Raw genomic sequence first — 25,483 nt, 5'->3', positions numbered from 1 at the left:
TCTAATATATAATTAGACCCCATTTAATGCTTTTTTCCCGACATCTTTTTAACCAAACTGATGTTAACATTATCTCAATGATGTCCACCTTCAGTCTAAATCAAATCTAATTCAAAATACAAACCGAGTCTGAGTATAAAATTGAGCTCTAGTGATCTTAGAATGTGAAAATTTAACTCCTATATTCTCATCACAATTTTAAAGTTTTCAAGCATAACATCGCATTAAAATTCCATTTAAAACAGGCCAGAAAAAAAATTATCATTGTGTAAAACTAGAGTTTTGATCTATGAGAACGAGTTCAACTTTGTACATGGAACCCACACGATATAAGATATAAAGTATCTATTAAAATTCTTGCTCCAGCTTATTTAATCACTAGACCATCTTTTTTCATGCCTAATCTGAAAATTAACCCACCTTAGTTGTAGTTATTCCATCTTTTTAACCACTAACTAATCACTTTAAAAAGAATTTGAACCGGCTGACCTCAAAAACCTTTCTACCAAGAAAAGAAATTAAAAGAAATGAGCATTTGCGGAAAGTACACTGAAACTAGGATTCCACGAGTGAAAAAAGAGAAGACTAGGGGGGTTCTTGGTTGGGACAAGTTGGGGCTAAGTGGGATAATTGTTTCAATTGAATAATTTTATCCCTTTGGGATATTTTGAGTGGTGTAAAATAGGACAACTTAGGACAACGAGATAATTTGAAGTTTTAATTTGACAACTCATGTGAGATAATTGATGATTTGACACCTTATTAAAGTACAACATTTATCTATCAATTAAGTCTAAATTAATTTATCTAATTAGTTGAGCATATTATTTGATATGTTTTATAATGTAATACATTGTTTTACTTTATACTAAACTATAATATATTACATTATAATTACCAATTAATTATAACTATAGTTAATGTTATTAATTAATTTAATATAATATATTATAATAATATGATATATCATATGATAATTGATATAATATACAAACAATATATTTAATATAATATTTAATCAAATATTTTGTTTAATTCAATATAATATTATTTAAAATATTAAACCATTATTAAAATTATAATATTTTGTTTTATTTTATGATAATTACTATAAGTTAAATAGAATAATTGATGACATGGCTCCTTATTAAAATATAATATTTATGATAATAATAATATACTATTAATATGTTCAATATTATTAATTAAAAAATATTATTAAATAATATAATATATTATATTAATTTTATATATATTATCATACTTTAATATATAGTAATTGATTATATTTTTTATTGTTTAACTATATATTAAATGTTCAATATCGATTAATTAAAAAATATTCATTAAATAAATATAATATATTATATTAATTATAATATAATTATCATACTTTAATAATATAGTAAAAATTGCATATGATTTTTATTGTAGTACATCAATATATTATTTAATATGTATAACTTACCACATTATACATCATATTTAAAGTATATTATTATTAATTAACCTTTAATAGAAAATACGTAAATTATATTAATAAATCTATTATATAATATAATAATATTATTTATTTAAATATATAATAATTATATTCTATTGTAATATAATATTTTATATCATAAAAATACTACAATTATATTTTTATTCTAACTAATAAAATATATACTAAATAATATAAAGTAATACTATAATAATATAATACTAATATTATAATATATGAAATAATATTAACCAATATGTAATAATATTATATTAGATAATATTATATAATATTTTATTATCTTACGTTATAATAGAATTTTATAATATAATATAATTAAGATATATTATATATTATAATATAATTAACATATATTAGATATTTAATAAATTAGTGCTTCAAAATTATCCCACTTTCTTCATGATTGTCACAAAGTTAATAATGAGGTAATTTTTGGAGATTGGGACAAAAAGGTTATATAAAAGTGGAATAATTTTAGGAAAAGTAGGGATAATTGTCTCAATCTCATTATCCCAATGAATAACATGTTGGGGAATTTCAATCTCCCCGCCTACCACGATATGCGCAACTCGGAAGCCAACCCCAATCAATAAGATAGAACAACCACAATCAAGAAAAAGAACACCGAGATTTACGTGGTTCGGTCGACCAACTTCGACCTACGTCCACGAGGCAACAATACGAGAAATTCACTATGTATCAGATAGAACTACAAGAGGAACCACTCAACTCTCGTCTCTCAATCTCTCAACCTCACATATATAATCAACTCTCATATTCTCTCCAAAACTCACTCCTTGTAATCTTTTACACGGATAAAGATCACGAAACGCTCGCCTCTCGCACAATATTCTTGAATCAGGCTACGCCCTCTGTTAACCCTAGATTACAAGAATATTGGCTCTCTCTCTCCTCTGCTTGGTTTTTCCTCCAATAATAGAAGAATATATATAGGAAAACCAAAACTCTATCTCTAGCCTAACTTTCTAATAATAATAGGATTCAAACTCCTAATCATGATGGAACCCAAACTCCTAATTATGATAGATCTCTAACCCTATCTAATTCTCATGAAGTTCTACAAAGAATCAAAGGCATAATCCNACAAAATATGAAGGGTAAATTTCATAGAAACTAATATATTATTAAAAGGTTTGCATAAAACTATCATGAATTTTTAATTTAATCTTTTCAAATCAAAAGAAAAATACTAGGTACTGTCATAACTATGTATTATAGTATAAAAAATATCTACGTCTAGTTCTTTTCGTGTTTTTAATAAAAAAAATTGATTATGGTACTTGCTGCAAAACGCCTAATAGTTCACAATAAAATAAAAAACCTGATTCATAAAATATCTAAATGACTAGGTCAAATAGAAAACCTGATTCATAAAATATATATATAAATTTCAACCTATTTACGTGCCCATTAATTAATGAGAACTAAAATAATATGAATCAAACACTGTAGACTTTGTGAAAGAGACCGCTACGGTCCATAGTTAACAGCTAGGAGAATCTGGTTCTGTTTTTTCTTTTAGGCCTTATTGCGAGTGCAACTTCATCTATTTTGACCTTTGAAGTAAATGAAATATATAAAATCCAATGAAAAAGCTATTTTGTTGAAAATGTCTATGGTCGCATCTTCTTGTTTTTATGTTGTATGCAACGAAAGTGCGAATATTGCTACATTAAAGTGCAAAACGTACAAGACAATAGCATAAAAACATGAATAATGGACCCATTGACTCTCATAAGTTTGTTAAATTATTAACGGTAGATAGGTCATGGGTTTCATGGCTGGGATTAAAATATTTATCAGTCTTTACTAATTATAAACCGCTACAGCTTGCACAAAGTGAAAATTGTATTTTACGTGAGAATCCTCGGAAGAAGGCGGGTTATAGATTTTATCATTTAGCCCAACAGTTTTTGTAGAAATTGTCATCTACAATCAACAGGTTATTTAATAAGGGTAATGACTAATGAATCATGAAATCTACATTTAACAGCTATATTATACATTGCTTCCCAACAAAAAATTGCGCGAGGGGCTTGAGCACAAAACTGCCATAATTTTCCTTTTTTTTTTTTTTGAGAATAAACTGTTGATAAAACACTAAGCTCTGCTCCAACTAATTCAGTTGAAAATAGTAACTTCAAATTTGCACAGTCACATCATGTTTCAAGATACGCAAATGACAACTTGAAAACACTGGGCCACCGTGAAAATCTTACGATAAAGAAAGAAATTAACTTTATGAATAGCACAATTTGAATCTTTTAGATAAGAAAACAGAACCTCTAGAAAAAAAAAATGAAAGCAAGCACTGTTAGAATTTTCAGATCTCACATTTCCCATTACTCCCATTTCAAATCCAGTAATCAGCTAGTAGTTACATTCAGAAACCTTCACACCAAGAAAAATGCCGGAGGATTAAATCTCACTGAGAATCCAAAAACAAATAAAAAGATCACAGCGCTAACTTGAGAATAACTTAGAATCTACTCATCATGCCTGAACACTTAACCAGGTAGTTTATGCAAATAAAATCTACAAGGATGCATTATAAACACAAAGAACAGCAAAATCTCAACACATTTATGTCTTACAATGGAACAGGCTGAACTTTTCATATTTCCCTTTCCATATCGTGTTGCGAAATTATGGCACACAACGAGAATAGGCTAAACCATAAAGAACCGCCACCAACTTTCACCATTTTCTACAAATAACAACTCCTCTTTACAAAACCCACATGATTCATTATATAAAACTATTATAGACTTCTCCCATATCCTTAATATGCCACAAGAATTCAACACTTTGCTTGTTTCTCATGCTTCGTTCCTAGGACAATTGCAACGTCTAAATTTGCAGGAGACGCAAAACTCCACCCCCATTTCATGCTTATAAACAGCAGCCCCTATTAACATCTGGATAAGTAGCAAGGGATGGGGTGGGGCATAAGAGTCCCAGAGGGCACGTCCTGGAAACTAGCAAAAAAGAAGAAAAATTTGTGTTTATAAACAGTACAATAATGGATGATAATTAACTAAAAAGGTCTGGGAATTTTCATAATAATAATAGTCATAACAAACTAATATGATACTTCTTTTAACAAGCAAAGTATTTCTATAATTCCACATTAAAAATAAATAACAATAACAAGAAATCCTTCACCCAATTTTTGAGGTGAACTACATGAATGCTGTTAATGCAGAATGCATGCGAAGTATTCATGATAATAGTATGGTATTACCACATAACTCCAAAGCTTTGACGTTCAAGACAATAATATAGGAGTACGGGCCTGGGTATTTCTGCAACAACATTTATTCCACATTTTTGGTGGTCGGCTACATGAATTTTATTCTTTCATTCAGTTTTGTTGAGAGCTATCTTCTCTACTAAATTAACCATTATGTTATCCTTCTTAACGGCTTACAACAAGTTTTCTAAGTCCTACTTTCTCCATTAGTTATGATCTTAGCATTTCTCCCAATTGGTGCATTTAATAAGCCTCCACCGTACATGACCAAGCCATCTTAAACCATTCTCTCATTTTATCATCAAAAAGAGCACCATCTTGCCACGAGTGCACTCATTTCTAAGTCCATCTGTCCATAACAAGGTTCTGATTTCTGCTACGCTCATTTTATGCACATGTTTCTTAATCTGATCCATAAAGCACTTTTAAGTGTAATAGTTGTCCTATAGATAAAAACTAGAATCTGTATGCATTACAGAAAACTTGATATGATAAAATATGGGATCCATGATTTGTCCAAATAAAGAACACTTGTGTCACTGAACAAGAAATTGAAAACAGTAATGCAATCACTGCTTAATCAATAGCAGAAGGTGTACAGTAGAAGCTTCCGGCGGTGAAGAAAAAAGAAGTCAATCAACAGGATGATCATGGCAAGAAGACATTCAAGCATAAAGCAAGAAAGAAATTTCTGCTTAAAATTATCGCAATAAAAGAAAAGGAAAAGCAATATCAGGGCCATATTTAGTAAAGAGCAAGGCAAAAGCTTACAACATCAGGCAGAGTTCCAGGTAACTCCATTACGAAGGACCAAAAATAATGCAAACCGAATCTAACTGTTCATGCATTAAAATTTTTATCTAAAAAATTAGAAATGGAAGACGAGAAAATTGCATACCTCACAGTATAATGATTAGCTTCTGTCAGCTTCAACAAGAACGAAGCAGAACAGGACCAACCCATGCCCCAAGAAAGTCACTAAGGGCCACCTGCACCTCACTGGATCCATGTTCACAGCTTATAAGACCCACAAGGAGGGGAAAGAAATGAGCCAAATTCTTCTCAAAAGAGAGATTCCCCATTTCACATATAGCATGGAGAGTTGCTACAACAACAGGTGCTCTTGATGCTAGCTCTTTCCTTTTCCCAGAACCAATAGGTATAAGCCAATAAGGTTGTTGTTCAGCACCAGTTGAAGAGCGAACCAGCAGCCCGGATTTTGCCGTGTCAAGATACACTTCAAGGATCTCGGTACAGAGATCAACAAGGCATGCATCCACTTCTTTATCCCCATCCTCAGCAGGTCTATCTAAGATGACATTTTGTAGCAGAGTGAGGCATAATTGATAGGATTCATTCTCAAGACGAAGTAAGGGTGGGTCCAACATCTGAGTCATTGGACCTAGCTCCAATAGCTTAGACCTAAGCAAACTATCACTGTTAATCTTGTGAGCGTGTGATGCGACAGCGTGAAGAGCTCGGAAGAGTATAATAGTGTTCTTTGCTGACAAACAAGCTCTAAACATGTTATAAATCTCCATAACAGCCTGTGAAAACCAAATTAAGAGTTAAGGCTCCAGCACTGTACCATGTACAAGAATAAACATATCTTTAAAATAAACATTTCATTAAAAATATTCTCGTAAAGGAACATCTGCAACAATCCTATCAGTAGGAAGGAAAGGCAACTGAAGGAAAAGTATACCAACCTGAAGCAACAGAAGTTGAACAGCAGCACGACATTTAGCATCATTAATTGCATAATACAGGGTTCGGGCTCTCGAACTCTCCAAATCATCTTCTGAGCCTTCAGGTTCTTCATTACCTGGCTCAACAGAAGAATTTCCTTTATCTCTAGCCAATTGCTCAAGATGAGCATCGGATGATACTATAAGTGAAAAATCTGGAAGTGTTGCTGCAGCAGCTTCATCCAATGATGTAACCACCTCAAACCACTTGTCCTCCAAAAAGAGAGATCCTGCGTTACTCATCAAGCGGACAAAAGCAGCAATACCAATCCCAGCAAGGCTTTGATGGGGTCGTTTTATAAAACTTGTCAGCAATATCAAAACTTTTCTCAGCAGTGGATTAACAGTATCATAAAATTTTACAAAGAGATCAACAACTAGCTGGAGAGCCAGAGTGCATGTTTCATAAAGCCATGCATCTTGATCTAGCTCGCTTGAATTGTTTTCAATTCCTTGTTCATGCAAGGTTCCACCAGAAGGGTCTATAGCATGTCTTACATAGTCAAATATCGGGAAAAGTACAGAGTCAAACACTTTTTCCCATAAGGGCAAGGAGAAATGATGACCATGGTTGCGTAACGTATCAAATAGCACTTGCAGAGCACTTTTCCTAATTTCAGGCCTAAGGTCGAAGGTAAGTTCAGATAATCCTGCACAAAGATAGGGAATTTGAAATCAGAAACTTGTCAGAGTGACTTGCTTGATCGCTTAGTAACAGATAAAATAGTTGTATATGAAGCATAAACAACCAAAGGTACCACGCATCAGTAGGATGCTTCTTACAATATCTATTAGTACAATAAAGTACAAGAGAATCCAGCTATCCTACCTGCTAATAAAGGAAACCAGAAATGCAGGTGATCTTCTTTATCAAGCAACTGGGAGCTATCTAGTTTCCCATCTTTTTCCTTGTCCTTATTCCTTGCGGAAAAACCAAGATCTCCTTCAGCAAGCTTTGCCGCACAGAAACGAAGAAAACCAATAGCATTGAGACTTATATCCTTGTTAAACCGAGTATTTGTGAAAGCAATAAGACAATTCACACAATCCGTAAAGGTTGTGGTTTCAGTTTCAGTTATGTAAGGGAAGTAATCCCTCACAATCTTCTCAATAATCTCAAAGGCCAGAAGAACAATATTTTTGTGCTCGTCATATGATGCAGTTGTAAAGACCTGTAAAAGAATAAATGATTTTTTGATGTGCAAAAGAATAAGGGGTATAACTCAATTAGAGGGCAATAAGCCAATATTAATAGAAACCATCATGAGAAAGAATGGTACCATGAACATGCTTTTCCACCCAGACTTGACATTATTAACACGAGTCAGTACCATCTGAGAGACACATCTAATAATTAACTCTCTGATCTCGACAGCTCTGCTTTTGCGCATAACGACGACAAAAGGCTTCATAAATTCATTCTGAAAATTGTAGTTGGCCAATTCCTCTCTCTCTAGGAACTTCATTGCCAGCTGGCGCAAAGAATCCATTGCAAATATCGCAATTGAGAGGTTCTCTGAGCAGCCAATAGTTACAAAAAATTCAGACAGGACATGCCAGATGCTTGACCAAACTAACCTTATACGATTCATGTTATAGTGCCTGTATTGGGAGGAAAAAAAAAAGAGTATAAATCTCCATCCAGTAACTACCACAAGATGCAGGTGGGAAAAAACATACTACTTACGCAATCTCAACTATCTTTGTCAGGCTAAAAACTCGTGGATCAGATGTAGATCGCAGCTCTTCCATTGAAACTTTACAAAGAGCTTTCACAAAATCAATTACTGCCTCGCTATTCAATTTTTGACTCCTTATAAATATGTGGTTCATCTCAGATATTCCAACTTGTTCTAACATATTCAGATTGGAAATCAAGTTGTTCATCTGTTCAGATGTAACTGATCCAGAAGCATGACCACCAACACCAGCACTATCATATGTGCCCCTCCTTGCAGTTGTACCTGCATTTTGCATGCGGCCAGGTCCTTTCTTTTTCAAAACAGGAAGGATTGATGTCTTAGCTTGTTTGGAGTTGTCAAGCTCATTTTGTTGTACTGCAAAAAATGCAGCATCTGGAGGAGCACCCTCGCCCAAGAGATGCAAATGCTCAAACCGTGAAACGCATGTCAAGACATGCTCCCAGGCTTCTTGCAGATAGTTACCATCTTCATCTGCAATTAACATAATTGCCTGTGGCAACCAATGATCACATCATGTTTAACAATATTTTGATGGTAGATTACTAAATGTATGATGTGGTTTCAGTATCATAAATTAAAACACAGATTGCGTGCACAATCATTAACTGGTTTCTTGAGCTTTTGCTCAGTAACATTTAATAAAATTAACAAGAAGGGGAGAGAAAAAGAAAAGCAAACTGTCTGAAGCCAATATGTGTGATTCCATAAGACCATTATGGACCTAGTTCACTATTTATTTAATGTCAGTTACATGATAATTGTTTGTTCTGAACAAACATGTTGGCACCATAAATAATGTCATAAACAAAACTTATAGTATGAGCATAATTTTGATTGGTCATTCAGCAATCAGCATGCATTATATTCCAATCAATTGACTCAAAACTGCTTTCGTATATTAAGTTATACCTTCTCAACTTTATTTATTAAGGACATGATTTTGCTAAAACCTCTAACCTTGATGAATCTAACAGTTGGAAACCATGTTTACTTATGACAAACTACAACAAAGGTCTGACATAAGAAAAAAATTGTGCCTGCTATCTAACAGTAGTACGCTAAAATGTTAAGCAAAGAATTGTCATGTGCTTATCAAGATCTAAAAGAAACATAATCAGAAAATCAAACAAAAAGTTAGAGAAGTACATCAATGGAACATAATGATAGTTACTTTCAAAGTTAAATGGCAGGACATTAAGAAACATGGAAGATGATTTTGGTCACACTATTATTCAATAAAATACTTGATAAGAATGTGGGGGAGCAAAAATAGGCATCAAAAATGAAAATGACTCGACCAGAAATGGTACCGGCCATGTTGACCACTATATATTTCATTAGTCAACCAATCCTTCACAGTTTGACCTTCGAAGCCCATAAAGCTTCACTCCAGGATTCCCAGATCCAGTAAACCCTAGGTGCTCTTTGGATTGGAGTTAAAGGAGAGCTAATTTTTTTGCCAGGGATTGAATGTGAGTTGATTGAATCAGATTCTTGGGAGTTGTTATCTCAACTAAAAGGTGAACTTTCTCATGAAAAAAAAGTGGGAGGCTTTCTAGATATCACTATTTTAAAAAACCTCCGCCTAGTCCGCTTAGGCGTACGCTTAGGCTTAGGTAGTACCTAGGCCGTCTAATCAGTGCCTAGCGCCTAGACGGTATTTAGACTGCCCACCTAGATTTTACGAGTGTTTAGGGGAGCATTGTCTGCTTATGTGAATTGCACCCTATAGGCCTTGGTTGTAATTTTATGTGTTGTAGTCTATACGTCCTCAAAATATGAACACCTCCACTACCTCCTCCGACCTTCAGCAAAACCTCATCGACCACCATTTAAATGAAGAAAGAAATCCGTCTAGACACCAGTCCGGCATCTAAGCTTTCTATAACATTGACATTCACTATCAATTATTGTAATTAAAAATTAAAAAAGAAAACATCTTAAGACTTTAGTCTTGTTAATTATTGTTTTGACTATTTAGTATCTAAGTATGCATGATTTATTGTGGAACTAAGATTGTTATCTTTTTTAAAAAATTTATATGAATTTAATACATATTTTTATCAATTATTATAATTAAATAATTTAAAGCGGGATTAGCACTGGCGCCCCGATACCATCGGCAGTATAGGAGCGTATGGTGTAAGTCGCGATCCTTCACCGATAACTCAAAACGAGCCTAGGTACCACTGGCATGGGTCCAGAACCACCCCCGAGCTCCATCCACCAGTCCTCCTTCGAAGTGTAGGCGGGGATTGGTGTTGCCCACGTACAATTGGTCGTACCCAAACTGACGGGCAAACCTGCAGGGGATATACGGCTCGAGATAGCACACAGAGCCTGTGTGTAGAATGTGATACCCCGGCCGAATATTCACCAACCATCAAAAAGCGCCGCGTGAGAGAGCTGTGGGGCAATCCGCCATCGGCACATCCCTAAGAGACTCGCCGTATCTTTTTTATCAATTATTATAATTAAATAATTTAAAAATAGTCAAACGCCTAGGCGCTGCCTAGGCGTACGCCTACGGGTGTAGGTACTAGACGCTCGCTCAAACACCTAGTCTGCCTAACGCCTTCTGTAACATTGCCGAGCTCCTCCGATCTCTGTAATTACTAACAAGGTAAAGAGTACTTCTTAAATATCTATTTAAGTTAGTTAATAACAATAACTTAAACTTAAGAAGTGTAAGTTAACAGTAAACTTAAACTTAAGTTTAAGTTTAAACTTAAGTTTAAGCTAACAGTAAACTTAAGTTTAAGTTTAAATTAATATTAAGTTTTTTATTGATAGTAAACTTAAGTTTAGGTAAATAGTAAACTTAAGTTAACAGTAAACTTAAGTTAACAGTAAACTTAAGTTAACAGTAAACTTAAGTTTAAGTTTATTGTTAACTTAAACTTAACAGTAACTTAAAAGTTAACAGTAATTTAAGTTGAGAATGAGTTTTTTACTGTTGAGATGAACTTATAATTTGAGTTGAGAAGTATAATCATACAAAGAGCTATTGTAATTGGTAAACCAAACAATTTAGTTAATAGTGTTGGTATTTTAGTATTTATGCATCTTTGATTGAGTATATATATTTATCTTCAATTATCACAATTAAAAAAAGAAAAAAGAAAAAAACGCCCAGAAACCCCTTAGGCGCCCGCCTAGGCGACTAAACGCTAGGTGCCAAGTCCGACGCCTAGAAGCGCCTAGCGTTTAATGTAACATTGCTAGATATATACTTTCAAAAATGGACACTGTGAATTTCATGTCAAAACAGGTGTTAAATGAGCTTTATCGTCTGTTTGGCAGAGTTAGTGATTGAAAAACATGACTGATTTTCTGTTGGAAGCTTTCTTTACTTTGATTTGCGACCACACAGAGGACCTTATGAGATGGGAAAATATGATATGATAAGAGACAAGTTAGAAAATGGAATGTGCATATCATTTGTGCGTGGTGGTAGGGTCTCTTTCCATGCATATAGTATGCGTGTTGTCTTGGGGGGAGGGACATCTTAATATGTATATCTGTGTATACTATGTACATATGTATTTATACATAAAGATGTATGCAAGTGTTTATGTGTGGTGTATACCACGCACAGTTTAGAGTTCCAAACAAATAAAATTATGTGACTTGATTAATTTCTGAACATAATTGCTTTTCAGGCTGCAATGTGATGCATGCAGTATGACTGTCCATAAAGTAAGTTAGAAAAATGGAAAGTGAGGTGTGTGATTAAATCAGTTGAAGTAACTGGAGATACAAGAAACAAACCTTAATTGCATCAATATTCTTCTGTCTGATATCAGCAGCTGAGTGGAGGTATGTGAACTTCGCCAATGAAGTAACAAAGGCATCTCTATGAGTCTTCATAGACATGACTGCTGTAACATGGATCGCAGCACGAAATCCTTCGAGGCAATAGCTTATCACTATTTCATCATCACTTTGGTCAAGCGGAACACTGAAGGCAGCCAGCATAGGTGCCCAGCATATCTCAATCATGAACCTCAAGATTAGGACGTCCGTTGCTGCATAATATACTGATCTGATATTCACAAGCATCAAAAGACAATCCACATTAAATATTAATGCATGACATGGAAAATAATGCTCATTGTTAAGCAAATCTTTTAGGTAAATAATCTGTCTACAATTTCGAATACCTATGAAAATGTGGGAAGAAATAGAATATTTAAAATCGCTGTTCTCCATAAGACTGCATTTGGGAGAATAATAAGAGTAGAAATTGTGTAGAAGACTGCAAGCTATAAAACATGATACTTCTTTGTGGTTCCAGTCACTATGTTGGATGCATGTCAGACCCCGATACTCCATAGGCACACCATGTTATCTGTTGAACATGCCTAGCCATATGCCACCTAAAGCTTCAATTTTTAGGTATAAAATTCTTCCTTAACACTATTTGTCTACTTAGGCTCACGATATTTACATTGGTCTAGATTACCTTATTTATCCTATAATTAATAGTTAAACGACAAAGTGGAAACCATACATCCAGTTGTCCCCTTCTCAAATTGTAATGTGGCTCAAAATCAACAAGAGATCTCTCTTGTAAATGAGACACCCATCTCTACCCACCACCAAAGTAAAATAATTTGACTTGAATTAGTTTAAGCAATTGATTAGTTTTATTCTGATGAAAGCATATTATTAACTAACTTGTTCTTATCATGATTTATATACATACATACGTTATGTATGCATATATAAATAGGTAAGATAATTTTACACATATGATGTAACTAAGAAGTTTATAACTATGAAATAAATGTCAGATCATCCATCTTGAAGACCCAAACCATTAATTATCGCATTTCTATTATCAAAGATATGAAAATCTAAGTGGATCAACAAGTATGTGATTTATAATTGATCCTACATTTCTAGAAACTCAGAAGTAACCAATTTCTAAGACAGCAGAACCCATTTATATTTTATCAGGAGATGTATGGCTACAAAATTTCAATCTCTGTGATACTGGATCCCTGAGTTTTAGAGTGCATGGATCACGATAAACAATTTAAATCATTGAATGGATGGTCTAAGGTGTATTTTCACATGTCAATACGAATTTCTTAGTTACATTCTGCATGTTATATATAGCCTTATCCTACATAAATATATACGCAGTTATAACATATGTTTACTTGGGTCCTGCTGCTCCAGTATTTTACAAATTAATTGTGTTCGTGTTTACATCAAGTGTTTACCAGCATCCATGCTCGTGCTTCATGGATCAATGCTTCACGGATGCTACTTAGTAAAGGGGTATAAGAGAACTTAGAGAATATAGATGGACTTACTCGGACTTGCGAGCTTTTTCTTTGAATTGCTCTTGCATATGCCTTACAAGATCATCACTAGTCTCCATAAGTTGGTCTCCTCTCTTGCGGATCACAATATTTAAAATGCTATCCAAGCCTGAGATCCTGTTAGAATTCATAGATTGTGTTTGTTGAGGAGCCAAATCATCTTCTTTCATCTTTATTTCCTTCCTTGAAATTCTTTCATATAAAGATCTCATATACTCTTCAGGTAAATCTTTTCCATCATCAATACCACGATTGTTCCTTATGAAGTCATCTGGAGACATCTGCATCAAACAATCGAATTAAAGTTTTGTTTTGCAATCTGCAATGTACAGTTGATCATGTATATGTTATGGGAACAGTTATAGACCTTGTTTTTGACCATAGGATTATGTGCATCGGTGTTGAGCAGTATTACTGAGTATGCAAGGACATAAGCAGTATCAGCACTACTAAAAGCCTTTGGATTGCATTTGCAATAACGCTCAGCAAATTTTTCCATGATCCGATCAATCTTTTGTGCTTCTCCTGGCAACCTAAAGCCTTGCAGAAAGGTCCTGATTGCTTCATCAAACTCCATATCTTGAAAATCAAAAGAATCAACATATGCACGCATGACCTTTAGAGATAAATCTTCCCTCTCTCCTAGATAATCCCCAACCATCATTTTGTTCAACCCAGAAGCATTTCTAAGGAACGCAGCTATTTCCTCTGCTGAATCACCAACCTTCTTTGCATTAATAAGAAACTGAATTCCTTTCTTAGGCTTTTGGTTGAAAAGATTTATACCTTCCTGCATTAATAGACATAAAATCAGATCTACAAATTATGCAACAAAAAAAAGACTCATTTACCTGAAGTTCAAGCTTGTAAGCACGCCTCTGTTCCAATGATGCAGCTTCTGAGACTCCATTTGCAAATTCAGAATGAGACTCCATGCCTTCAGCAACCTCCTCCACATAGCCATTTGGCACAAAAACATCACTTCCACCTTCATCATTATTCTCAAGAGTTTCGTAACTTTTAGGAGAAAGAGGATCTGGTATTCTCAACTGTTTGTTCATCCAATCCCCCATTGACTTCAAAATTGCCACCAAGCACTTCATAGCTTCATTTTTCATGGTGACATCCTGAGGGGGTACTAAGGTCGTAGGAACACCAGGCGGGGGACCTTGAGCAGTTTTAAGCAGGCCATTGACCATCCTGCAATGTGTGATCGCAAAGATGTGACTCAGTAAAACATAAGATTATAGTATAGCTTGATTCATAAGACCGTAAAGGATGAATACAATGTTCAATACAAATCCATATGAATGCTTTGTGGGTTGACTGAAGCATTCAGCAAAATATTTATGAAGTAGAAAAATGCAGACAGATACGTGTTAAACAGGCACGCCATTATTGACCACAGTACCTCTCAAAAATGTTTGGTGAGTGGACATCACAATCATAGTTAACAAAAATGTCAACTAAAATCTGTGAATCCATACAGAGCTTTTCCAAGAACCGAAGTACTATCATCTTTTGCTGAAAAATAGGTTGGGCAACATTTTCCAAAACTCTGAGGACAATCATTGGAAAGAAAACTCCAATTTCTGCCTTTAATCCTGGTCTGAATCTTGAAACAAGGCTCATGAAAATGGAACAAGATAACTGAAAAACTATCATAAGAGTTGACGCACTGTTCTTCAGTAGTGATAAGCATAAATATTGTTTAATTGCACCTAAAAACCTGCAGGACGAGAGAAACAAAATCTGATTAAAAACTGGTTACAAACAATAGAGCTGACAACAGATAGTAGTGCATAAATGAGTCAATCTGCAGATCATGGAAAAGAAGATAGAAGTTTGATATAAACATGATATAATAACATCAGGTCACATATGGTGTTGTAAGAGGCAGCTTACTTTCTTTTAGAGGAACGGGAAATAAATTTGAACAGAAAATACCGATAGATAAATAAAAAGAATAGCTCTGCATTCTTAAAATATAACGAGCTTCTCTAGAGGTATTTCGAGATGGCAGAAACAAGTAAAATCTTTAACATTGGAGACACCAGTCAATATATGAAAAGTAAGTGAAAAAGCAAGCATGTCTTACTGGACCTACATAATCATATAGTTCCCACTTCTCACTAAGAGAATTTCTTTTGTCGATAATGGATAATCAGAAAGCACAGCTCTAAGTTGGTATTCTGTGATAAAGTATTCCTAATTCACGAATGCTTGGCCAACCTAATGGGTCATGCTATCCAGCTACAGAAGAGGGGACTAAGGGTTAAAATGAAAACATTGTTACAGATACCAATCTCACCAAAAGAATAATAAGAATGGGTGATCGAACATAAGATAAGTGATGATAGAAAAAGAAAAAAAAAACAAAACATTGTTTTATGTTCCTCTATGAGTGTAATACAATTCATTGAGATGATTTAAGTTGTAGCGACTTTAACGCAATAGTTTAAGAATTCAGATGCTATAGATGTGAGGATTCATATAAACGAGTCGCACAATTTGAAAAGAATTTCACTATAACAGCACCAACCAAGATAGAGGAAAACCAAGTAGTCAAGAACAGTTTTCCCTTTGTCTTAGCAAATTCCACCTATTGATCAAGAGGGTGAAGCATTAATCAATATTCTGGGAACAAGTATCATCTATAGACACAGAAAACACAGCTCTTTAGTTGACAGGAAACAAGCCATCTAGCTGAGAATGAAGTCGAAGTAAAAGAAAAGGGAGTACAAGTTAACAACAGATAGGGGTGGAAACGAACCAAATAATTAACAAATAGTTCTATAATTGTTCGAATAACTATTTGGTCATATTCGATTCGGTAGTTCATTTACCACTAAACAAATATTTTTTAGTATTCGAGTTTAATAACGAATAAAATTTAACAAGATCTATATTCGATTCGTTTGTCTATTAAATATTCGTTTAAAATTTGATCACACCTTATTATTTGTATTATTGCACATATGATGTCATATTTTTAACTTACTTACCATTTCTACTTAAGTTTTATATACTGATTTTAAGACTTAAATAATGTTAAATCTGTTTTCTAATTAAATTTTAATTTAAATATATATATCATATATTATAAAGAAATAATTTTTATATATGAATTTTAATATTATTTGAAAATCAAATTTTTTTAGCAGAATAAATATACTTTGGTATTCGATAAGTATTTGTAAATATTCATGAATATTTATCAAATACCAAGTATTCGAGTTCAAATTTGAAAAACTAGATATATGAATATTAGAGTCTGCATTCGAATTCAATAATTTTAAACAAATACAAATACGAACACCTTAGTATTCGATTCGATTCGATCGTTTACCACCCCTAACAACAGGGATTCTTAAGTACTTACAACCACATGAAAACTCTAAAGCTCTACAAAAGATTTTAAGTTATTATCTCATATTCTGTTAAACACTACATATTGAGCATACTTTTATGCTAGAAACTTGAGTTTTCATACAATGATAATTTTGGTTTTAAATTGGGTTAATTGCATATTAGCCCCTTAAATCAACATCAATTGCCAAATAGTCCTTCATATCTCATTATATGCTTATGAGTCCCTAAAATCTTCAATTTTCTTGCAATCTTGTCCCTCTTGTTAGGTGACGTTAATAATGAGGGTGAATATGTTTAAATGTAATGGAGACACATGGATTTCCCATTATACCCCCTCATATTAACACTATCGTTAAAAACACCACCTGCATTTCATAACAAGTTTAAATCCGCAACCCAATTACTCAAAAACCCAAATACTCGAGGGCACTTAGGTAATTTAAGATACTAGGTTAAGGGTTAACCCAACTCAAGTTAGAGGAATTAACAAATGTTGTAATGGAGGAACTAGTTGGTAAGAAAATTGATGATTTAAGGGACTAATGAGCAAATAATGAGATTTGAGGACTATTTGGCACTTAAGGATGATTTAAGAGACTAATATGCAATTAATCCTTTTAAATTACATCTTAACTACATGCTTATGGATTTGAACCTGGATGGCTGGAAATACATCTCTTTGACTGCTACCATCTGCTTGTGCCTAAATTCTAACATCATAGTGAAGCTTGAGGATTAATTAATTTTATACTTTAAAAGGGAGGTTATATTGGTTTTAGTTTTTAAGCGATAAAAAATTATGACTATACACTCTCCAGCAATTTACTATACAAAAAAATATTTGCCTTTCTAGATCATTTAAGGGAACAAACGACCAAATGAACAATAAGAAAGATATGGAAAACATCATGTTAATTGCTTGACCATAAGCATATTCTAATCTAAGGCGTACTTTGCTTTGCTCTAGTGCCTAACACTTTTGTTTCTTTATCTAGTACATTCACTAACGGCTTTCTAGCTTAAATCCATTGCAGAACTGTTTTCATCAAAATAATTTTGCAGCATGCATCCATGCACTTACAAATAGACAACTAACTATGTGAAAGAATGGTGTTAAGGTGACAACCAGTTGTGAAATCATGGTCACTTCCTTTGTCTAGTCATGCTCCTTGGCTGACATCATTCAGAAAATGATGATGACTTTGATAAGAACATGTCATATACTGATCATAGTTTTGGTTAAAACTCAACATAAGTAGTCAAACGCTAATAGTCAAACCAAATGCTAATACGTGTTGCTATTTTGAGATATGCCTTGAGATGGGAATGCAAGCCATCAAAGATTTTCAAGCTGGTTAAGGGATTTTAAAAGAAGGGACCTCTTTACGTATTTTCTATTGTGAGATATAGCTTGAGAATAAACAGGAATGAGGTCATCAAAGACTTTCAGGCTGTTGAAGGGATATTAAAAGAAGGGACCTCCAGTGATACTATTTATTGAGTAGTTGGCACTGTTTTAAAAAACCTCTACCTAATCTGCCTAGGCATACGCCTAGGCCTAGGCGATACCTAGGCCGTCTAGCTAGTGTCTAGCGCCCAGGCGGTACCTAGACTGCCCACCTAGGTTTTCGGAGTGTTTAGGGGAGCATTGTCTGCTTACGTGGACTGCACCCATTAGGCCTTGATCGTGATTTTCTATGTTGCAGCCTCCACGTCCTCCAACCTCCTTTGAACTCCTTTAACCTCCATATATGTTCACCTCCACTACCCCCTCTGACCTTTAGCAAAACCTCCTCGACCACCACATAAATGAAGAAAGAGATCCGCCTTGATACCAGTCCGATAACTAAGCTTTCTATAACATTGACATTTACTATTAATTATTATAATTAAAAACTAAAAAAAACCTCCTAAGCTCTAGGCATCGGGTCCAATGCCTAGGCCACCTAACGCTTTCTATAACCTTGTTAGTTATTATGTTGGCTAGTTAATATTTAATTATGCATGGTTTATTATGGATTTAAGATTGTTATTTTTTTTGGCAAATTTGTATGAACTTAATACATATTTTATTAATTATTATAATTAAATAATTTATAAAATAGCCAAACGCGTAGGCGCCGCCTAGACGCCTAGGCGCTAGGTGCTAGTTCAAACGCCTAGTCTGCCCAGAGCCTTCTGTAACATTGGTAGTTGGAGTGGGATGTCCTAGCAAAATAGTAGAACTCAAGCATAAATGCTTGAAGGTTACAAATGAGAGGAGGCAATCCCATCTTTTTTGAGTTTGACTCTTAGATGCTATCAAAATCATTGAAGTTGCACTTATCTATCCATAACCAGGTTTAAAGAAAGAAACCTGGAAGGAAAGCAGTTGGACATAAACTTGCCAACAAGGTTACCAAATAGTGGTCCCTGTTTGCAAGACTTTATCAGTTAATCAAAATTGATTCTTGTAAGTTACCATTGAACACAGAATAACTCGGATCAAGTGTTCAATTCTATACTTGTGTCTACTTTTGAAAATGGTTGACTGCACAATTCTAAAAATTTTTACAGTGCATCAATAAACCAAATATGCCATCAAATAGTTTCATTCTCCAACTTCCTTACACATAGTATACGAGAACAACATGAAAGCAAGTAGGTGATTGGTCACAAAATTATGGAGATTTCTCCAGTGAAGCTCCTAGATTTTTACTAATGTGGGCCCCACTTTACTTGAACCATGGTGAAAAAGCAGAGTTAGCAAAGGACTAGGCAGGTCTAGACACCTGAGGGCACTGGCGCTAAGAGCCTACAGCCACCAAGCACTCAAGTGCGCATCAAAGGCCCGGACAGATCATCTTTTACTAACCGAGAAAAATCTGGAAGCAGTAAGCTGTGAACAACTTAGAATTTGCTCAGCATAGACCATACTGTTCTGGTTGGACAAGGCATAACAATGAATGAATACAAGGCACGAAATTGTTGACTTTCTACACCCGAATTAGATGTGAATCGTCGAGAATGAGGTATGTCTCTGATTCTTGAACTGCATCACAGATTCACAGGTCTTATAGTTTCTCTTTTTGTCCTTGTGAAAAATAAGGTCTCACAGAATTTCAAACTATTGAATTCAGATACAACCAGGGAAAGGACACCTCCAATAATCTTTCTTATTGGAAGCTAACTGATTGAGATATTTGTGGAGGACAACAAGTTTGATGGGAAAATTCTTAAAAGTTTCATATATGTTAAGTCATTAAAAGAGTGGACCAATTTTCTTTGGTTAAGTTGTTGCCAAACCCTAAACCCTGAAGTTGTATATATCATTGTCAATGAACTAGGTTTAAGGGCATAAACCAAGGAGACTAGAAACAAAGCTAATGACCAAGTTTATTACTTGCATTACAGTGTCTCAAAAGAACTATGACCTAGCTAAATCTGAGAAACGTGTCGCAGTACATTTCTAATTTAACTGCAACGTATGGATCAAAAGATTGTTTGATGATTTAGATCGAATCGGTCTCTTAGTAAAAGAGGATCAAATTCTAGACCTTGTAAGTATCATCTTGCAATGGGAAATTGCTTAACTTAGTGAAGGAGAGCTTGAGATAGCCTTCAACAGAACTGAATGGAAGTTGGGATTCATATAGTTGACCCCAAAAATTTGGAATAAAGGCTTTGTTGTTGTTGTTGTTGCCGCTGTTGTGTTATCTTGCACTAGCAAATTATCGCAACATCCAATTAAAGAAAAATCATTACTAACAACTATCTTTAGATAAAACAATCACTTGGAGTATGCAAATGAAATGAAATGAAATGATGAATACCCAAAAAGAATATGTATATAGGGGGGATCACCTGCTCCAATATGACTAGCAGGATAGGCGTCGAACTCTTATCACTTGGCAACTCATTTAGTAAAATAAACTGCCACCTCACAGTCATCTTTTCTTATACGTGCATATATATTTTAAATTCACGTAATCAGTTTAACCGCTGTATAGTTCGTTTATGCATTATGCACTTGCATACCAAACACTTAAAAAAAAATGAAACCATGATTTAGAGCATATGGATGAAAATGAAATCAAATAATGAGTACCCAAAGGGCATACCTATCGCTCGTCCTAAACACAGCTCCGGCATTCTCCAATAGGATCTTCAGCAGCTCCAAAGCTACAATCTTCCCCCTCATCAGCGTCGGATCTGCCAATGCATCCTTAGGCGGTGTCTTCATCGAGAGCTTACAAAGAGCCCGGAACACCAAAAATGCATCTCGTCTCAATTTATTCCCAATCTGAACCTCCAAATCATCATCCCTATCAACAACACCAACTTCTCCTCCCAATTCATCCTTCCTCCCCTCTAAAGCAGTCTTATACATACTAATCTCCCAATACTTAGCATCCAACATATCCTTATCTGTCGAGTCCAGCAAATCCGCAGGGTTTGTATGCTCCACCGCCGTGGTTTCAAATGCACCATCATGAGTCCTTTGAACCGTCGAAGGAGTCACTGGATTCAAAACCACATCAATATCCCCAATAATCTTAGTAATGAAACCCTGCACAAATTGAGCCATGTTAACATCAGCAACTGGCCCAGGCCGATCTCCCATAGGCTCCATCAGCCTCAGCCAGCAGCAATTCGGCATTGCATCTGGCAGCGGTAACTTTGAGTCCGCCTCCATTCTTCGAAACACAATCACCAGCATCTGAATCAAAGAAGCCTTCGCCGTAGTCTGATTGATAGGATTCTTGCTCAACAAGTAGAGATCGTAACAAGTCCTAACGATCTGAAGCAAGCAATCACCATGTATCCTCAAAGAAGTCGAAGTGACAGAAGAAAGAAGGGTTTTGATCACGAGGAGCTCGACAGTGTCGTCGCCGAGCGTGTGGCAAGCGCACACGGCTCCAATGAGCTGCGATAGCAGTCGTGCGGAGGGGCCCGCAGCCGGATCGGCCTCGCCGCGGAGCAAATTGTGAGAAACTAGCTTCTGAATGCAATCAAGGGCTGGATCGGCGATCTTAATCGAATTCGAAGCGCAAGCTGAGATGAGAGGGGTCAAGATCGATTCGGAGTCGGCGAGGGAGAGATCGGAGGTCCGCGGAGTCTGGAGAGGGCCGGGGAGGGCGGAGGGAGGAGGTTCCGGGGGAGTCCGGGGCGTTTTTGGGAAGGGTGTGGGGCTTTTGGGAAGAGAGGCGGTCGATTAGGGATTTGCACTGGTGAAGAGCTTCGAGTGTCCTTTCGCCATGAGGCGTTCTTGATGATCTTCTCGAAGCGGGGATTAGGATCTGGTTCAGGCGAGATTCGCTCCGAAGAAGCCAATTCCAGCGGCGGCGTGGCGGCGGGACGAGGGTATTGTGGGAAGAGAGGGTTTAGATCTGGTAAGTGAGGGGCATTTGGAATGGCGGCCAGAGGTGTGTTTTGGGAAATGGCTTCGGAGTCAAAAATCTGAGAGGAGTGGGAGGAGACCAAAGGGAAGATATGTTTCTATTTTTATTTTTTGTAGTTTAATTAGAATCTTATTAGTTTTTGTTTTGTTGTTTATAGATGAATGTATCAGTATCACATGCATTCAGTAGTTAATTAGCCTCTTATACAGTGTCAATTTCAAATCGTCTTTTTCTTTTAACCAAAGGTGAACAATGAGATGAACAGTAAATCCCAATCAGCATCTCCAACTTAGCATTTTATTTTTTTATTAAAAGAAAAATTAATACACAAATAATCGCTCAACATGTCTCATATAACTGTCCCCACTCACCCACAAAACTACTGCAGTTACTGATTTCTCCAAACCCAGACAATGGACGGCAACCCACAAACTGCTCCACTTGCGAATATTGGGAAAAAAACAAAAACAAAATTCTTTCGCAAGAGAGGGATAGAGAGAGAAAAAAACGGGTTAGAGAGAGAAAGCTCGGCCATGGTGGCTCTTCTCTCCTCTCCGCAAATTTCAAATGAAGAGGAAACCTTCTTCCCTCTTGCGACCTCGTCTCTCCTCTCTCGAGAAGAAGTCCTCCGCCGTCGATCTCATCGATCAAAGGCCCTCTACAAGAGCTACAGATCTCTGTACTAGGCGATGATGGAGGAAATTAGGGCTAAGCATCGAAAATACTTATGGGACAACGGGATCAGCCCCTTGGAGAAAGAGAATGGATATGACGATGGACGGGGGTAACGAGGGTTTAGGGAGGCTAGTGATGAAACTAGGGTTAGCGTTCGGAGTAAATGTGCTTGTGGGGGGGTGTAAAATGAAGGCGATGTCGTTGACGAGGTTCTACCATCAACATAATTTGACTGATCTTGATATCAGACGTTGTATAAAAGATGCGTTTTTGTTACTAAGAGGTTTGGGTTTCTTCCCATTTGATCTTTATTTTTCTTTTTAATTATACTCTTTTGTATTGGATTAATTAATTTTTGAAATTGGTTGTGGGTTGCTGTTGAGCCAATGTGATTTGGTCTGCTATTTGTTCCGAATATTGGCAAGCTTATGACTAATAATGCTAATTTGTATCTGCAGTTATACGTAGTGTTCAATTGTTAAAAATCTTTATTAACATTTTTATGTAAGATTTTGGAGGAATCTTTTTAATCAAAGTTTTATGCTCGAATAAATTGTCTATTTTGTTGAAGCAACATTCAAAAGGCTCACTGCGTGTAAGAAACATGCATGAAAATACTTAGACAATTGTATTTGCGGTTATACAAATATTCATTTAATGTGAAACTAAATATGAATAATTGTACAACCTTTTAGCTTTATAACATCTCATACAATTGAATGCAATTCTCAAAATAACCTTTTAGCTTTCTTTTAAAGATTTTAGGACTTTTCATATGGTACAATAGATTTATATTGAGCTTACTTTTGATTACTAATAAGCACACCATCCTAATTAGGATCTGAAGATCAGACTGCGAAGAGGAATAGAGATTTTTCCATATAACTTGGTAAATATTTGCTCAATTTTCCACACAATTGACTGACTCCACTTCTTGAACTTTAACATTTTAACTTCCCTAGCCCTAGAATCCACTCTTACCTATTTATATGGGTAGCATTTGTAAATAAAAATTTATATAAGTAATATTTGCAATAAGTTCAATTAATAGGACTACCGAATCGAACAGTTAATGAACTATCGAACATACATTTGGTTAAATTCTATTAAAATGTTATCGAATCGAATAGTTAATGAACTACCGAATCAAACATACATTTGGTTAAATTCTATTCATTTATAAGCCAAACCCTGAAAATTATTTGTTTAGTACTAAATGAACTATTGAATCAAACTTGATCGAATATCTGAACGAATAAAAAAAAGCAAATAGCACCCCTATACTTCATATCTAAAGCAGAATACTTTATTTTGATAACATGTTCAATATTTACAGAAAATCTTTTAGAACTCGTGCTTTGTATAGGTCTAAATACTAGTAAAAAATAAAGAATAAAACAAAAATCATGATTTTTTTTGGGGATTTTGCATAAAGTCCTAGTAAAGTTTGAGAATTTAGCAAAACATTTTTGAGGGCTATTGAAAAACGTCACAAAGGACGTGAACATATGGGGTAAATATCTAAAACGTACAGTATAATTTGTTGTATGTTGCTCTCCTTTATCAATACTCTTCATTCAAATATTTCCATCATGAACTTTGATTTATTGTAAATCAAACTCATTGCTCCGCATGTTTACCTCATTTATGCGATTTTTTGAAATTTAACATAATTTTAAAATCTCAGAACGTGTTAGTCAATTGGGACATTTTCATGCAAAATTAGATAATTGTTAAAGTGGAATATTTTTTTACTAGTGGGATATTTAGTAGGATAAATAGGAATAATTTTGTGAAGTGGGATATTTTGATAAAATAACATAAGTTAAATTTTTATAGCCATGAAGTATATATTTATGCATTTTGAGAATATAAATACTATTTATGTATTTTTATACTTACTATTGTTGATTGATAATTTTCTGCGAGAATGTTATTTACTACTAAATAACTTTTGGTTAGACTATAAGATATTGACAATTAATATTATAATATATGTAGTAGCTTTTTTTGTTATGGTATTTTCAATCACCTAAGTACAACTCTTGGCCAATAATAGACGGGTGTACTTCTGCATACAATGCCCCAATCAAATTGGCGGCTGAGACCCATGAGGGTTACAACTCAACCAACTCGCTGAGTCGACTTTCCTTCATGTCGACTCGAAAGGCAATACTAGTCGACCCTCTTGTCGAAGACGACTCACAGCGAGTCTAGTCAATCAGTTATTCGACGCCTCCTGATGACGACTCGAAAGGCGTTACTTCTCGGCCAAGCTAAAGGACTTCGGCCTCGAGATCCTACACTGACAAACGTCGACGTCGCAGTTAATGCCTTGTAGGTATCATCATGCCTCTAGTCCCGATAGTATTCATAACTCATCGGACCACGTCAGCACCGTCATGCCTCCGATCACTTCTCATCCAATGCTGAGGTGATCTCTCCTCCAGTCGCCAGACGATACCTGTAAAGAAGGAGTTGACTCGGCTGCCA

At 35.2% G+C, this 25,483-nt stretch overlaps 1 protein-coding gene across 1 annotated transcript in view; it reads right to left on the bottom strand.

Annotated features, from left to right (window-relative positions):
- The window catches only part of LOC109832973 (brefeldin A-inhibited guanine nucleotide-exchange protein 2-like), a 26,200-nt gene continuing 4,650 nt past the window's right edge, over positions 3,934–25,483 (bottom strand). The window contains 14 exon segments of the mRNA XM_020400497.1: positions 3,934–4,503; positions 5,677–6,325; positions 6,488–7,176; positions 7,356–7,698; positions 7,807–8,128; positions 8,214–8,719; positions 12,001–12,274; positions 13,554–13,843; positions 13,930–14,352; positions 14,414–14,762; positions 14,974–15,291; positions 21,035–22,071; positions 22,073–22,147; positions 22,149–22,373. Coding sequence (XP_020256086.1) covers positions 5,708–6,325; positions 6,488–7,176; positions 7,356–7,698; positions 7,807–8,128; positions 8,214–8,719; positions 12,001–12,274; positions 13,554–13,843; positions 13,930–14,352; positions 14,414–14,762; positions 14,974–15,291; positions 21,035–22,071; positions 22,073–22,147; positions 22,149–22,373 — 5,469 coding nt within the window. The 3' untranslated portion in view covers positions 3,934–4,503; positions 5,677–5,707.

Source organism: Asparagus officinalis, chromosome 1, assembly GCF_001876935.1.
Source record: "Asparagus officinalis chromosome 1, Aspof.V1, whole genome shotgun sequence".
Lineage (NCBI taxonomy): Eukaryota > Viridiplantae > Streptophyta > Magnoliopsida > Asparagales > Asparagaceae > Asparagus > Asparagus officinalis.
This window is presented reverse-complemented; position numbering and strand designations above follow the sequence as displayed.